Source organism: Panthera tigris, chromosome A2 (assembly GCF_018350195.1).
Source record: "Panthera tigris isolate Pti1 chromosome A2, P.tigris_Pti1_mat1.1, whole genome shotgun sequence".
Classification (NCBI taxonomy): Eukaryota; Metazoa; Chordata; class Mammalia; order Carnivora; family Felidae; genus Panthera; species Panthera tigris.
Genome location: NC_056661.1, coordinates 129,485,368 through 129,499,725, shown reverse-complemented (window position 1 = coordinate 129,499,725; position 14,358 = coordinate 129,485,368). Strand labels below are relative to the sequence as shown.

Genomic DNA, 14,358 nt, shown 5'->3' with positions numbered 1-14,358 from the left:
TGTCTGGCATGAACTGCCCTTCTACGTATATCAGCTTCTGATGATGTTAATGGTGATGGTGTGGGTGAGTATTTTGGAGGCAAAAGGACAGAAGTGGGAAGAGAACAGAAACACCAGTAATGAGGTGGGGGTAGTGGGAGAGTGTGAGTCAGGAAGAAATAGCTGCTGGGACAGATGGATTACAACACATGTTAGTTTGTTTTCATTTTCCTGCCTTTGGGTTTTAAAAGGAGCCAATAGCACCACATAAAAGTATCCCAAAGCTACACAAATTGTGTCGCCATCAAACCATCCAGACCAGTTATTCCCCCCTCCTTCATTCCTTGTGATTATCGAGGGACAGATGCTCCTCCATTCTGTTGCCTTCAGTCTCCCAACTCAGATGGAGTGGGGCGGGGAGGGAGATAAAGGATAGATAGGTAAAAATGGCTTGAAGATTTAGTTAAAGTTCCTGAGTACCTGCCACATTTAACCAAATTCTGACAACAGCTCTCTGACACATTCTCTTAGACCCACACACCAGAAAGTGTGAGGACATAATGATGCAGTACTGTCCTGCCGTTCATCTCTTAAATCTTTGCCCCTTGGGTATACCTCATCAGACTGGAACCCCAGGGAAGGCTCCATCTTCTCTATGAGCCTATTTCTTTTTTAAACAAAATTTCCTGATGTTTTAACCACTTTATGGAAAACCAAGCAAACAAACTAACAAAACACTTCTTCTGTTGTTCTTACTGTTGAAGGAGAATGAAAGGAAAATCCTAATGTAGATATGTGGTAAATAAGCTTTGCATTTCTTTTTGATTCCAGCATGAATGTTGTCATGCTTATGGTTCATGTTTGCGAGAGCATTGTAGTACTGTAAATGATGAATGGGGAATGGTAACTTGCACATGGTAAGTAATGATATAGGTAGAGAATCTTTGGAGTATAGATTTATCATCCTCTTAACTCCACCATCCAGATTCATTTTAAAATTGTGTGCGGGTTAATTATGACTGGAAGTTTTAAAAATAAGTCCCCTTTGATTGGCTTCATTTTCTATCACTAATGGAAGTAAGGAACCCTCTTTCCTTTCCTTTCCTTTCCTTTCCTTTCCTTTCCTTTCCTTTCCTTCTTTTTTTGTCTTTCTTATTTAAAATAATAGAAAAACAGTAGGGAAGTAAAAAACAGAAAGAGAAGTAGCATCCCAGAAATATACAAACATATTCACAAAAATACAGCATTAATTTCCTTTCTGTACTTCTTGCCTGGGAGTTGGGGGAATAAGTTACGAGAAATGTGTCATTCATCTTTTATGTATCCCACTGTAGTAATGTCACTGTAATTGGCTTTTTTTTTTTTTAAAGATAATTTTACTACTTTACTGACTAAATGCCTTTTTGTTTGTGGCCTGCATCCTGCTAAATTCTTCTCAGTAGAAAATAATGCCATTATGAGTTTCTAATGTGTAGAGTATTAATATAATCTTACTTTCATTATAATAACCTTTGTTACTTAAGTTTTAAGAAAATCTCTGAATATCCTTAAAATCCTTGAATTATTATATGACTCTAGATTTGTGTACACCTTAATGATATTGTTAACTTCATAGGTTTTATAGAGTTAAAAGAAATTAGAATTCCCATTTTGAGATCAGTGTCCTCTAGGGCTAGGTAGCAGTCATCAGTTGCTGGCATGAGTATCGGAGTGGGGTCATTTCTTCTGGTGGGGGGCTGGAAAAGAGGGTGTAGGGGCCAGAAGTCACACTTCTTAATGTTATGTTCAAATTTTTTCCAGTTGCTATGAACCTTTTTAAACAGGGGAAAAGGGAAAACCCAAATAGTCAAGTTGGAAAAGTGTTCTCTAGAAATTACTCCTATAGATTCTGTTGATTTTGTCTGAATATTAACCTTTTGTTTTAACAATGCCTTCATAGTTGTGGGCTTGTTGAAGCAAGCTCAGATTTCCATTCATGCTATTTCTGTCCTATTTTTTACTCTGTTATCTCTCATTTATTTTAGGTTTAGCAGTTTCCCTACAGCTATTGCATGGAGACATTGAACAAATCAGAAGAGAATACTCATCAGTATTTTCTCATGGAGTGTCTATAACGAGAAAGTTGGGTTTTTCTAATATTATTATGCCTGGTAAGTGATGTGGGATGGACTGAGGGTTGACATATGGGTGTTATGTCTGTTTTTGACACTTGAGAAATTTTTCAAATTTGTCAGTTTCAAAGAGTTCAAATGGACCATGCTAAAGAAGGAAATGAGGTGTATGATAATAAATAAGCAAAAGTTTTTAAAAATATCTTGACATTTTTATTAGCGTGGGTAACTTGTAGGGCCATGTTGCATTCTTTATGACCATGATAAGAAGGAAAACTGAAATAGTATCCAGAAAATACTTCCTTTGGTAGAAAATGTTAGTGAAGTCACTAAGGGGAAGTCCTTACAGCTTTTGATAAGAATAATTATTGGGCAGCAGCTTCACCTTCCTAAAGGATTTTTCTACCCAAGATATATATATGTAAATCAGCAGCCATATACAAATACCAAATGTTTTTCGCCACCTTTCCTAGTTCTTTTTGAGATGTATTTTTCAGGTCTCTTTTAGCAATGTAAAAGGACAAAAAAAGTAGGGGGGGGAGGGTTCATTTCTATGTGGAGAAGGTAGCAGTTAATGAGAATCACACTATCCAAGTAAATGCCAGATAGTAGTATTTCTCATTGCCCCTCATCCCACCCTCCACAACCAAGAGAAAAGTAGACCAAATGAAATAATCTCAAACTGTTGACAGTATTTTTAGAAATTATATCCTGTAAATCCCACCTGTGGAAACAAGTGCAGGAAGTTGCATCTGACAGGGCCTTTGGCACAGCTGTAAGAGAGCTGCTAGGACTGCCGTGGATAAAGACCTAATGTGATAGAGAAAGTGCCTGGCATTGCCCTGTTGCAGCATCTTGTGATGTCTCTTTGCAAACCTATTCCTGTGGGGAAGGCTAACAGAGAGCCTGGAAAGTTTCCTGAGGTGACCTGACCTGGCTTAAGGACCCATTCTGCTTGAGCATCTCATGCTACTCTTGTTGAAAATGACTGTGTATATAGAACTGTTGACTTGGTGGCCTGTGATTCAGTGGCTCCTGCACCCCTTCATTATTTCCTTCAGTTGCTATAAATAACTGGTATTTTCCTTTGTAACAAAAAAAGAAAAAAATTCATGCCACTGGGAAGCAAATTGATGGGCAAATCTAATATAAAAAACATATTTTCAGACAGAATGCAGACAGCTGCTGGAAGAATTCCTCAGCTTGGTCTCTGGGCAGTATCATTGAGAAGTGGAAAAATATAAAGCAACATGACACTTCACCAGCTGAATAATTGTCTGGGATGTGCTGTGCTCATGCCGCCTTTGTCTGGCTTTAATGATGGAAATGAACTTTCTCTGGAATAAGGCTCGCTCCTGTCCCTTTGCTGTACTACATTAGAGCGGCATTGGTCCCCCTGCCCAGGGGATCAGTCCTTGTGGACACAAGTCCGCATGCCAGCGATGCCAAGAGATGGTTTTTAAAGCACCTGCTTCTTTTTCTTTTCTCCTTTTTCTTGGGTGGCTGCTTAATCTTCCACATTCGATGAAGAAGGGAGAGGTGTGTATATTTACACAAACAGCTGAAAGCAGCTTTAAAACTGAGTGGAATTTTTTTTTTACATTGCCAAACATGTGTTCATTGTTTTGTTTCCCTTTGTTATTTTCAGAATGTTGACTTGTCAGTTAATTCTCACTGGTGGCTCTAATGAAAACTTGAGCTGAATTCTTCAATGAGACAATGTAGGAGAACAACATTTCTAATGTCAATGTTGCACTGACAGTCTGCTGGCATGATTTTTTTTCTTTTCATTGTCTAGACTCATCTTTCCGAATTGATTTGTGTTCTGCTAGGGGTCAGGACAGGTGAGGCCCTTGCTTATCCCCACAGGACAAGGTCATCAACATAGTCGCTGCCTCTCTACAGAAGGAGTTATCTGAGGTCTTGACACTGATGGGAGCATACACAAAACTTCTGCTGAGGATCATAGGACGTAATCAGTGCCAGACTCTTTTTGGAACGGGGAAAACACAGAAGCAGAAACTCTCCCCTTGGTCTGGCTATTGTAGGGGCACGTCTCTAAGATGTCACCTAGTGTGAAGAGGTGATCTGGCCATGTGCTTTCAAGCTGCATGACCCTTCCCTGTTGTTAAGCGTTGGCCATCCAGCACTTTGTTTCTTATGGTGTCCAGTTTTCAAAGAATATAAGTCACTTTCTTTGAAGCTCCATCACTGCTACGTACAAACCAAATAATTCTGCAGAAAGTTCCATGGTCTGGTCTCTGGGCCTATGATGGGGAGAGCAGCAAAAATATTTCAATCAGTGCTCTCCAGTAGAAATGTAATTAGAGAGCCATAAATGCAATTTTAACTTTTCTAGTAGCCACTTTCAAAAGAGTAAGAGCAAAGAGTTGAAATTAATTTTAATAATATGTTTTATTTAACCCACCACATCCAAAATATTATCATTTCAATAGGTGATTCATATAAAAAATTTTTAATGAGTTATTTCACACTCTCTTTTTTACCCTCCATCCCTAAAGGCTGGTGAATATTGTACATTTATAGCACATTTATTTCCAGCCAAGTCACATTTCAAGTACTCAGCTGCCACATGTGGCAGTGGTTACAGTATTGGACAGCCTTCCTCTAAATGTCTTAACAGACTGTGCAGAGTAGGACCTGGGCCACTGCTGAATATCGGGAAGGACTAAGTTTCCATCCACCAGACATTTTGGAGCAAAGCTAGCTGATGTGTCAGGAATGTCATGGAAGGTCAAGCTGTGCCTCCCCCAGCCTGAAGGCCCATTCTGACTGAGTTTATGGTTCTTTTAGGCAGCATGATCATTGCTTTCATCATTGCCTCGTGACTTTGTCTTCCCCATTTGTGCATTGTTCCCTTGGAAACTTGTTCTCATGTATCAACTGATTAAGCTGTCATTGTTTGTTAGGGTAAATTCATTCTTCGTAGGAGATCTTTGAAGCTCCTAACCCTGAAAGGAATTGAATAAAAGTTGTGGAGTGATGGGAAAGGGAGGGGTTGAAATTTGGGAGGTAGAGGCTCACTTTGAAAACAATTAGCAGAACCCAGGTTTCAAATGGCTGCCAGTGGTAGTAGCTTTGATCTTCATCTCAAGATTTATTTAAGTTTAGTTTTCAAGTGTCATTCAAAGTAAGCCTCCTTTTTCTTTGGGTGTTAGGTGATCACATAAGTCAAATTTCTATTTGGTCAAAGCTGACTAGATAATGATTTGCACACTGGGGTGAGAGGAATGTTGTGCATATGTTTGCCTCGTGTTTAAGGGGATATGAAGTTCTGTTCTTTCAAGTATAAATGTTATTCTTTATCACTTACTGACAGAGACATATCAGTAGATGGGACTGCCTGAGATAAGCCTTCTTTTGGCAAAAGCAGGTGGGAACCAGTGTGATATAATTCAAACTTCCTTAAAAATACATCCTAAATCTAACCAAAGCTCACCACCCCTCACTCCAAGTCACTGGACCTCCACGCATGTAACCACTTGCCTGAGACCTGAACCCCATGATCATGCTAGAGGAGGGGGTTGTGGACTTTCAACCAATGAATTCCACGGTGATCCAAGAGGTGGAGGTTAAGGATCATCTGGGTTATACTGAGGTGGGATTCCAGCCCCAAATCAGAATGGTGAAGGAGCTGGCACCTCCAAAAGTTTGAGGCTTACAGGCCCCATTACACAAGGGTGTAGGACTTTCCCCAGCTGGCCCTACCAGATATCCTTGTCCTAGAATATCGTGGGCATCAGGGAACCACAGCCCATCTCTACTCCTGTCTTTATGCAACACTGTTCTGGCAAGACTATCATGGATGCTATTATAGCATTTGCCATTATTTTCTTAGTAGTCCACAAAAATTGAAAAGCTACCCCCCAAAAAAGTTCAATACCTCATAATACTCTCCTAAAATAAGGCAAAACAAAAATGAGAATGACACAAAAAGGAGAAAAAAACATTGATAAGTTTCACCAAAGATGCACCATATGTGAGAAATCCAAAGTTCAGTTTTCAGCCCATCCATAAATTTTCCCTTTCTGTTTTCTGCTTTGATTTCCAGTTACCTGGGTTCCTGTCCTGTCCTTGCCCTCACCCATGAAGTTATCATTAAGTGATAGAATCTTGGGTATAGTTGGCATACATAATACATGGTAATACATAATACAATATGTATGAGCTTTCTATAGCTGCTCTTACAAATCACCACAAGAGGGGTGGTTTAAAACACCACAAAAGTCTTATCTTGCAGTTATGGAGATCAGAAGTACGCACAGGTCTGGCTGGGCTAGAATCCGGGTCTTTCGGCAGGGCCGCATTTCTTCTGATGGCTGTAAGGGAGAATTCATTTCCTTGCCTTCTCCAGCTTCCAGAGATTGCCTGCACTCCTTGCCTCATGGCCCCCACATCATTCCTATGTCTGCTTCCCTCATCATACCGCCTTCTCTGTCTCTGGCCCTCCTGCCTCCATTTCCCTCTTTTACTTTTTTTTTTTTTAATGTTTTTAGTTTTGAGAGAGAGAGGGGCAGAGAGAGAGACACACACACATACAGAATCCGAAGCAGGCTTCAGGCTCTGAGCTGTCAGCACTGAGCCTGACGCGGGGCTCAAACTTGGGAACCGCAAGTCAGGGACCTGAGCCAAAGTCGGTCGCTTAACTGACTGAGCCTCCCAGGTGCCCCTCCCTCTTTCTCTTATAAGGACCCTTATAATTCTTTTGAGCCTACCCTGATAATCCAAGAAAGTCTCCCATCTCAAGATCCTTAACTTAATGAATAATCACCGCAAAGTCCCTTTCGCTGTGTAAGGTAACATATTCACAGGTTCCCAGATTAGAACCTGGACATCTCTTTGGGGTACAGGAGATGTCCTTATTCTGCCTGCCACACGCCTGAAGGTCCATGCAGCCCAGCCATATATCCAGTGCATGGATTCTCCCTCAGGTTCCTAGCGATGGTTTTTCAGGCACATAACTTGAATATTGATAATGACCCGAGAACACAGATCTCAAAATGACCTCTTGGTGTTGGACTAGTTTCTATCTATTGGGTTGAGTTTTTCTGCTTGAAACCTCAACATCTTTAAATTCACTTAATTCTCTTGTCACCCTCATCCCTCCGCTGATGGGCTCTGAGTCCTTTCTCTGTATTGTTTATGGTCCAGATGATGCCGTTTGTGTCTGTCCCTGTCCTGTAAAGATGGTGTCTAGAACTGAAATCAGTGCCTCAAGTCTGATCTGACCAACACAGAGCAGAGTAGGACTAATACCTTCCTTTCTTAAGGCACTGATCTTCTGGCGAAGAAAGCTGAATTACACTAGGTTATTTGATGGCCATTGTCACCCTGTTAAATTACATTTTTCATGCTGAAAATACTTGATTTTAATGTAAACTTAGAATATGTTGGACATTTCTTAATATTTATACACCTATTTTCTTATCTGTAAGATGGAAAAATAGGGCCTTCTTTTAACCTTGATGTGAGCATTTAATGAGCTGTTCTCTGTATAGCACTTGGCAAAGTATGGAACTACCATCTATCTACTACCGCCACCGTCATCATCATTGTCATAATCTCAGTCCATGAAATACCCCTCGTCTCAGACACTTGTCGATTTGTTTTTAACGGAAGGGCAGGAACTTTTCCAGTTCCATAAATATTACCAAGTACCCAGCCCAGCTAAGGCACTTGGCTAGCCTGTGGCTGAGTGCAGTAGTTTACTTGATGTGGCGAGCTTGGGCTTTATCCATGGCATTCCCAGCATAGAATCAAAGATCAAGGTTTCAGCTAATAATGGAAACCTCTTGGCTATTGAGGTCAAGCCATAAATCGATCCCGTTTGACTGTAATCACTGAACTCTTTTGAATTTGTTCCCATTGTTGTGGCCTTATATTTATCTGTCTACAGTGATATTTTGCGAAGCCTTCACGTGCAAAGCCAGTGGGCCTACTAAACAGAGACAGGTGTTATGCACATCAAATTTACAGACTATTAAATTTGAGAGGTGCAAGGTGTTAATAAACATTGTCAGGAAAATAGCTTTTCACACTAGTGCTATGACTCCATTTCATACTTACTTTATGGTTTCTCTCTTAATTACCCAAGATGCTTTCTTAGCAGCATTTGGGCTTATTAGTTTTCTCCAGAGCTGACCTCAGGTGTATTGATTTTAATTAGCACGTTTCAGCTTTATCCTTCTGCACGTTTTGGCAAGATACGGTACGTGGCAGTACTGGAACATAGCAAGCTGCAGAATTCCTGGGGAGACATACGTAGAATGTCATCCAGGAGAAATGTTCTCCTTGTTGTGTATTCCCTTTTCAGAGAAATCTTATTTGAGGCTAAAAGGTTTGCAAAAGAGGAAAAGGTTGCAGGGATAATGACCATTAAAGACCAGAAAAGTAAAGCATGTGCCTAAAGTGTTTGAATTTATGAATGTATGTATTTCAGAAGTTCTTCTGTAAGTCACAGAAACAGTGTAACGTAACAAAGTAGTCTTGTCCCTCCTACCACCTCTTTTACCCCTGCCTCTGTCTTTACCCCACCCCCATTTTAATAACTCAAAAACTTGAGGCCTGGAGGTTTATATTACCCCATCTAGACGGATACCACACAGAGCAAACAGTAGAGAGAAAGAGACTTGAGTCCAGATCTTTGATTCTAATCTTCCTGTTTACCCTACATCCTTTAGGCTTATCTGAATTCACAATCGCTTCTGAATTCAGAAGAAATAGAAGAATCCAGCTACGGTGTAAGCTAAACAGGCTTTATGGATTGGTTTGGGAAGCTCATGCCATTTTCAACTTTTCTTCTTTGCCAAAATATACCATAGCTTACTCACATCTCTCATCTTCTCAGTGACGTCTTTCTCATGAAACACCCGCTTTCCCTGTGCCCCTTCTTAGTCTTATTATCCGCAGAACTTCCTGTTATTATGCAACATACTATATATTTGGCTTCTGTATTAAAGACCTCCCTATTACTGGAATCCAAACTCTGTGGGAAAAGGATTTTTGCTTTGTTCACTGCTGGGTCTCCTAGGCCTAGAATAATATCTGGCATGTAGTGGGTACATGGATGAAGAATTTCATAGCTCTGGAAACACATTAATCTCTCCACCACCCCTATTCATCCTTTAGGCCTAGCCTACAGACTGGGGAAAACAGGTCACCTTACAAACCTCCCTCATCCCTTCTTGCTTTTGATAAAGTCAGAGTTGCCCTTCCTCCCAAGAGATGAGAGTGGAAGTCTCCTTCGCAGGAAACACTTATTCTTGGTTTTGCAGGACAACTAAGCCCCGTGTGGTTTGGACTAGCTAATTACTCATTATGAGAAATTCCTAAAGTAGAAAGCCCTGTAGCCATACTTCCCATCACCCACTGTATGTTTTAGTCTGTCTGTAAGCAGAGCTACTCATTATGTGTCACCTATTCCAAGAAGCAAAGGAATTTTGCTATTGTTAACAGACATATTTTGCTCTAATCTGCCTCGATTTGAGTGTTGCTTTTTTATCTGCCGAATCTGTTAGTGGGGGAACTATCGTCAAGAATTTTTTCCCAAACATAGTGTTGAAATAGCACATGTGCCGACCAGTAGCATATCAGGCCTATTTTGATTTTGTTCAAATTGGTTGATTTAGAGGCTGGAGTTTGTGAATGCACTATTAATTTAGTAATTGTATTGTTAAATCATTAAAATGCACTTTTATTAAGGGTGTGTGTGTGTGTGTGTATAGTAGTCTTTTAAGTAGCAAACTTAAAATATTTACTCGCCACTTTGTAAAAAATAAAAAAAAAAAAAAAGAGAGAGAGGTGGTTCAAACAAAAACCTACAAAGCACACAGATATAATTTTAAATGTGTTGAAATATATTGGTTTTCTCCTGGAATTCCAAGTTCATTGCCTCCCCAAATTGATTTGTATTGTATGAGAGAACTAGAAATTCATAAGCCAGAGACCACTGTATCAGTTATTTCCAATGTGTTTTCTACATACTCTTTATAAAGTGTGGTTTAGATTTCATCCTTTATGGGACTTACTTATTTTCTCTATTTCATGTCCCGTCTGTTTCCTGGTCAGTCCAGGTCACTGGCAAATGATGCCATCATCAAAAGTTTGTCTTAATGGAGGAAGGTGACCAGTCACACTGGTATTCCCCCATGGATTTGAAAGTTAGGGTACTTTCTTGTACACACTGCTGTCAGGAAGTCTTAAAAATCTCCCAATTTTGTGAGCTTACTTGTGTGGTTATGTTTCTTCTAGTGATCTGCTTTTTTTTGTGGAAAGGTTTTTTTTACTAGGAAAAAATATATATATTGCTTTTGATTCTTCTAATGTTTGAAAGCTATATTAAGTAAAAGTGAATTCAACGTTGCCAAACTTACCAGTATTTATCTTCAAAAACTTTCTGGTAACATTGTGTTTACTTCTTTCTCACTCACTGTTTACCCATCATCTAATTCTCATAGGAAAGGTAAAAGCATGCTGTCAGCGTGTTTGCCTAAGTTTGGTCATTGGCATCAAATTTCTTTTTTCTTGTGGCAGTAAGTTTTATAAATAACCAATTGAGAAAAAAAAATTGGTGTATGTGTTCATAGAATATGGCAGTTCGGATCTTATTTGTGTTATAGCTTGATGGTAAGGAACAGTAAGCCAACTTTGTCTTGCATAACTGAATTATTCTACATCTGTGTTCATAAAGCCTAACCTGGATTCTTCCAGCAGTGAGATCATTTTGTCTGTGAATTTAGAAAAAGATTTAAATTGTAACTCTACCCTTTGCAGTCCTGTCATTTTATTCCATGTGGGTCTTTCTTCTACTCTAAGTGTTGTGTCTATAAAGTATGGAGTCTGGCTTCTTTGAGCCACCCTGCTAGGCTGTCATTTTGTAATCACACCTCATAAATGAAATGAGGGAAATATTGAAAAATGGTGAGACTTGACAACACCTTCATTCTTCGTCCCTGTATTCACCTCCTAAATGTACATTTTCAGTGTCGCAACTTCAGACCGGCAGAGGCTGGCCTTTACTTTTATTGGGTATTAGCAATGAAGGTGGAGGCCCTTTTATAAAAGTGTAAATATAATATATTTTACTTTTATATGTATGTTATAGCAGTTCATTTTATGAACTAAAGTTTTTCTTGATAGAGTACTTTATTATACTTACAAGATATATATATATATATAATGTATATATAAAATATGTATGTATGTGTATGTATATAATATGTATATATTTATACATACACACACACATACACTCACTCACAGAAACATTTATCTCTAAAAACATGGTTTTAATTTTCCTACTAGGTGAAATGAGGAATGATTTGTACATCACTATAGAAAGGGGTGAATTTGAAAAAGGAGGGAAGAGCGTGGCCAGAAATGTGGAAGTCACTATGTTCATTGTGGAGAGTAGTGGCCAGATCTTAAAGGTACGTGGATAGTGGGTACTTTCTGGTAAAACAATTCCACATCATTGTTCGGGGTTCATCTTTAATGTGATTGGTTAACTTCTGATTTACAGTCTTTTCCACCTTATGTTTCTTCTCCGCCCCAGGGTAGTTTTCTTCCCTTTTTTATTAAATCACTGAAATACCTTCCAGAAGAGACAGCAGAAGAACAGAGAGGCTTTTACAGTTTGATTGTTTAAGGAATCATGGCAGTAATTTCCTCAGAGCAGCTATTCCTTAAATGTTGCATTTTTAGTATCACCCCACTCTTCCCCTTTCATCTGTCATACTTTTGGAGATGAACACTTTGTCTTGGGCGACTGGTTAAAAAAAATAAAAACTACCACATTGAATTCTGTCTGTTTTCATTTTGGTCAAGACAGGGCTTGAGGAATGGGGTGCTGTTGATGATTGGGGTGATAGGAGCAGGTCCTTAATGGAAGGAGTGTTTCGCGTGAGCCTCAGGGAGGCCGTGTGCATTTCTCAGGGAGGCACCGAACAGGCTTGTGACTGCAGCAGGCTGAGGACTTTGCCGCATAGTTGAACTCCAAATGGGGCGTGCAATTGCCCATCTTGCACTTGTCACAGAGGTCCATCCCTGGCTCCAGAGGCCCTGGGAGATGTGCACGGGGATTAAGTGGACACACCTGCTAACAGATGCAAGTGTAGAACAGCGAGGGCCCAGGGAGGGCCCACATGAAATGCTGTTTGGGGAGCAGGCAGATAGAGCAAAGCAATTGCTCTGCTGTTTTTCAAATAATCTTTCATTGAAGCTGTCTTTAACCTGCATGTTTCCTTTGTTAGGATTTTATCTCCTTCGGCTCTGGAGAGCCGCCAGCTAGTGAGTACCACTCCTTTGTGCTTTATCATAACAACAGTCCCAGGTGGTCCGAACTGCTGAAACTTCCTATTCCTGTGGATAAATTCAGGGGCGCACACATCCGCTTTGAATTTCGGCATTGTTCCAGTAAGTGTTTTCTTGGGGCTGGCTCTCTTGTGTGGGGGTAGTGTTCTTACTGAGCTATAGTGACCACGTGGGCTACTCTGCAGAAAGTATGACAAACCAGAGACCCTGGAGAGGGAGAAATGAAGGGGAGTGGAGTCCTGAAAGGTGAGTGGGCTCACTTCTTCTCAAAGAACCAGTAACGTCTGTGGAAACACACAGGAAGGACAAGGAAGGAAAAAATACCTGTGGAAGTCTACAGGGTTCTTCTTAAGTTGTTCATTTTCATAAAAATGAGTTGATCACTTTCATAGTCTAGAAAGATTAGAAAGGGGAGACACGCATTAAAAACGCGTCTGGCTTACGGTGTTTGGGGCAGTCCTGACCCACCTGCTGCTTCTCCAGCAGAGAGCTCATCCAGCTCTCAGACACCTCCGGGGAACCCAGGAGGAGTTTTCTAGGCCTGTAAAGTGCCTAGGAAAGCCTCTGATTGGCTCAGATATATATCTGATTTGCATATACCTGCCTCACAGTGCAGTCTCAGACAGTATTCTAATGACAGGCTAGTAATGTCAGTCCGAATAGGCCTTAGAGATGACATGAAGTAATCCCTTCATTTTACAAATTTAAAAAACCCAAGATGTAGAGATGTTATAGTTTTTGCCCATGTGAACATTGCTATCCCTAAAATTGTCATTTCTTGACATCTCTATTTTAATTCTCCTCTCAAGCCCCTACTCCTGGCCCGCTCCAGTCCCCAGTCCAGGGATCTTTTGGTATCCCTGTGTCCCTGAAATGTGTCTTAGACACTACCAGAAGTGTACCTTGTGACTGGAGAAGGTTCTGGTGAATCTTGGTTCAGGAACAGTATAATACATGGTAGGTACAAAAGAGTCACATTATTGGAGAAGCAGCAGACTCCTCTTTAATCTGGAATGAATGGGGGCATTGCCAATAGTTGAGCGGTGACTTCACCTGAGCGCTGTGTAGTGCACCAGGATTCAGAGAGAAGAGAAGGACTGTCCACTGCAGGGATGATGGCATGTTTTTGGAATTGGCTCAGGAAGGTCCAGTAGTTTTGCTTTTGTGGACGTTTTAGAATGTAGGGAGTTGACTAGCAAGGTCTTAACATTCTTCTAAATTCCCAGAGGAGTGTCATGGAAAGGACTTGGAGGGGGAAAGCATAAAGCACTTGGAATGGTGCCATAGCATTCCTTCCCCAATCCCTGTTACCAGTTCTCAGTTGAGCCTCATATGAGCTTTGAGCTTTAAGGTAAGAAAACGATAGAGGAAAGTGAAGGTGAACTGAGAAAAAAGGGAGAAAGCATTTGGAGAAATTTAGACAGAGAACTTGGAAAATGAAATAAAGGCTATTTTCAGTAAAACGTATTACATCTGTCCTCTTGTCCTTGTACTTCAAACATTGTTCAGTGTTTTTTTTTTAAATATTGATTGTTAAAATTCAGAAGAAATGGCACAAGCATGAAGAAGAAAAATCCCCATAATCCCATCAACTATGAATAATCAGGCAATCATTTTATCACATGAGCTTCCAGATATTTCTCTGTATACATGTATTTATTTAAAAAGTATTTTTTATCATGACATGCATGTTTACTGAACACCTACTATGTGTCAGGCACGTTACTGGGCATTGGAGATACATGAGTGAACATAGCAGAATACCTCCTCTCATAGAGCTTTTGTGCTAAAAAGGGGAGACAGACAATATCTGAGCAAATAAATACATACTATACCAGGTAGTGATAAGTGCAGTAAAGAAGATTATATTGGATTTAGGTGCTGGAAAGTGATGATGCTGTATTGTTATTTTACAAAGGCTGATCAGAAAGGAGCT

At 40.1% G+C, this 14,358-nt stretch overlaps 1 protein-coding gene across 1 annotated transcript in view; it reads left to right on the top strand.

Moving 5' to 3' along the window:
- Positions 1–14,358, top strand: part of DOCK4 (dedicator of cytokinesis 4) — a 428,942-nt gene that overhangs the window by 255,705 nt on the left and 158,879 nt on the right. Inside the window, exons 13-15 of the mRNA XM_042970201.1 lie at positions 2,004–2,129; positions 11,415–11,539; positions 12,362–12,524. Of these exons, the coding sequence (XP_042826135.1) occupies positions 2,004–2,129; positions 11,415–11,539; positions 12,362–12,524 (414 nt within the window). The remainder of the gene's footprint in view (positions 1–2,003; positions 2,130–11,414; positions 11,540–12,361; positions 12,525–14,358) is intronic.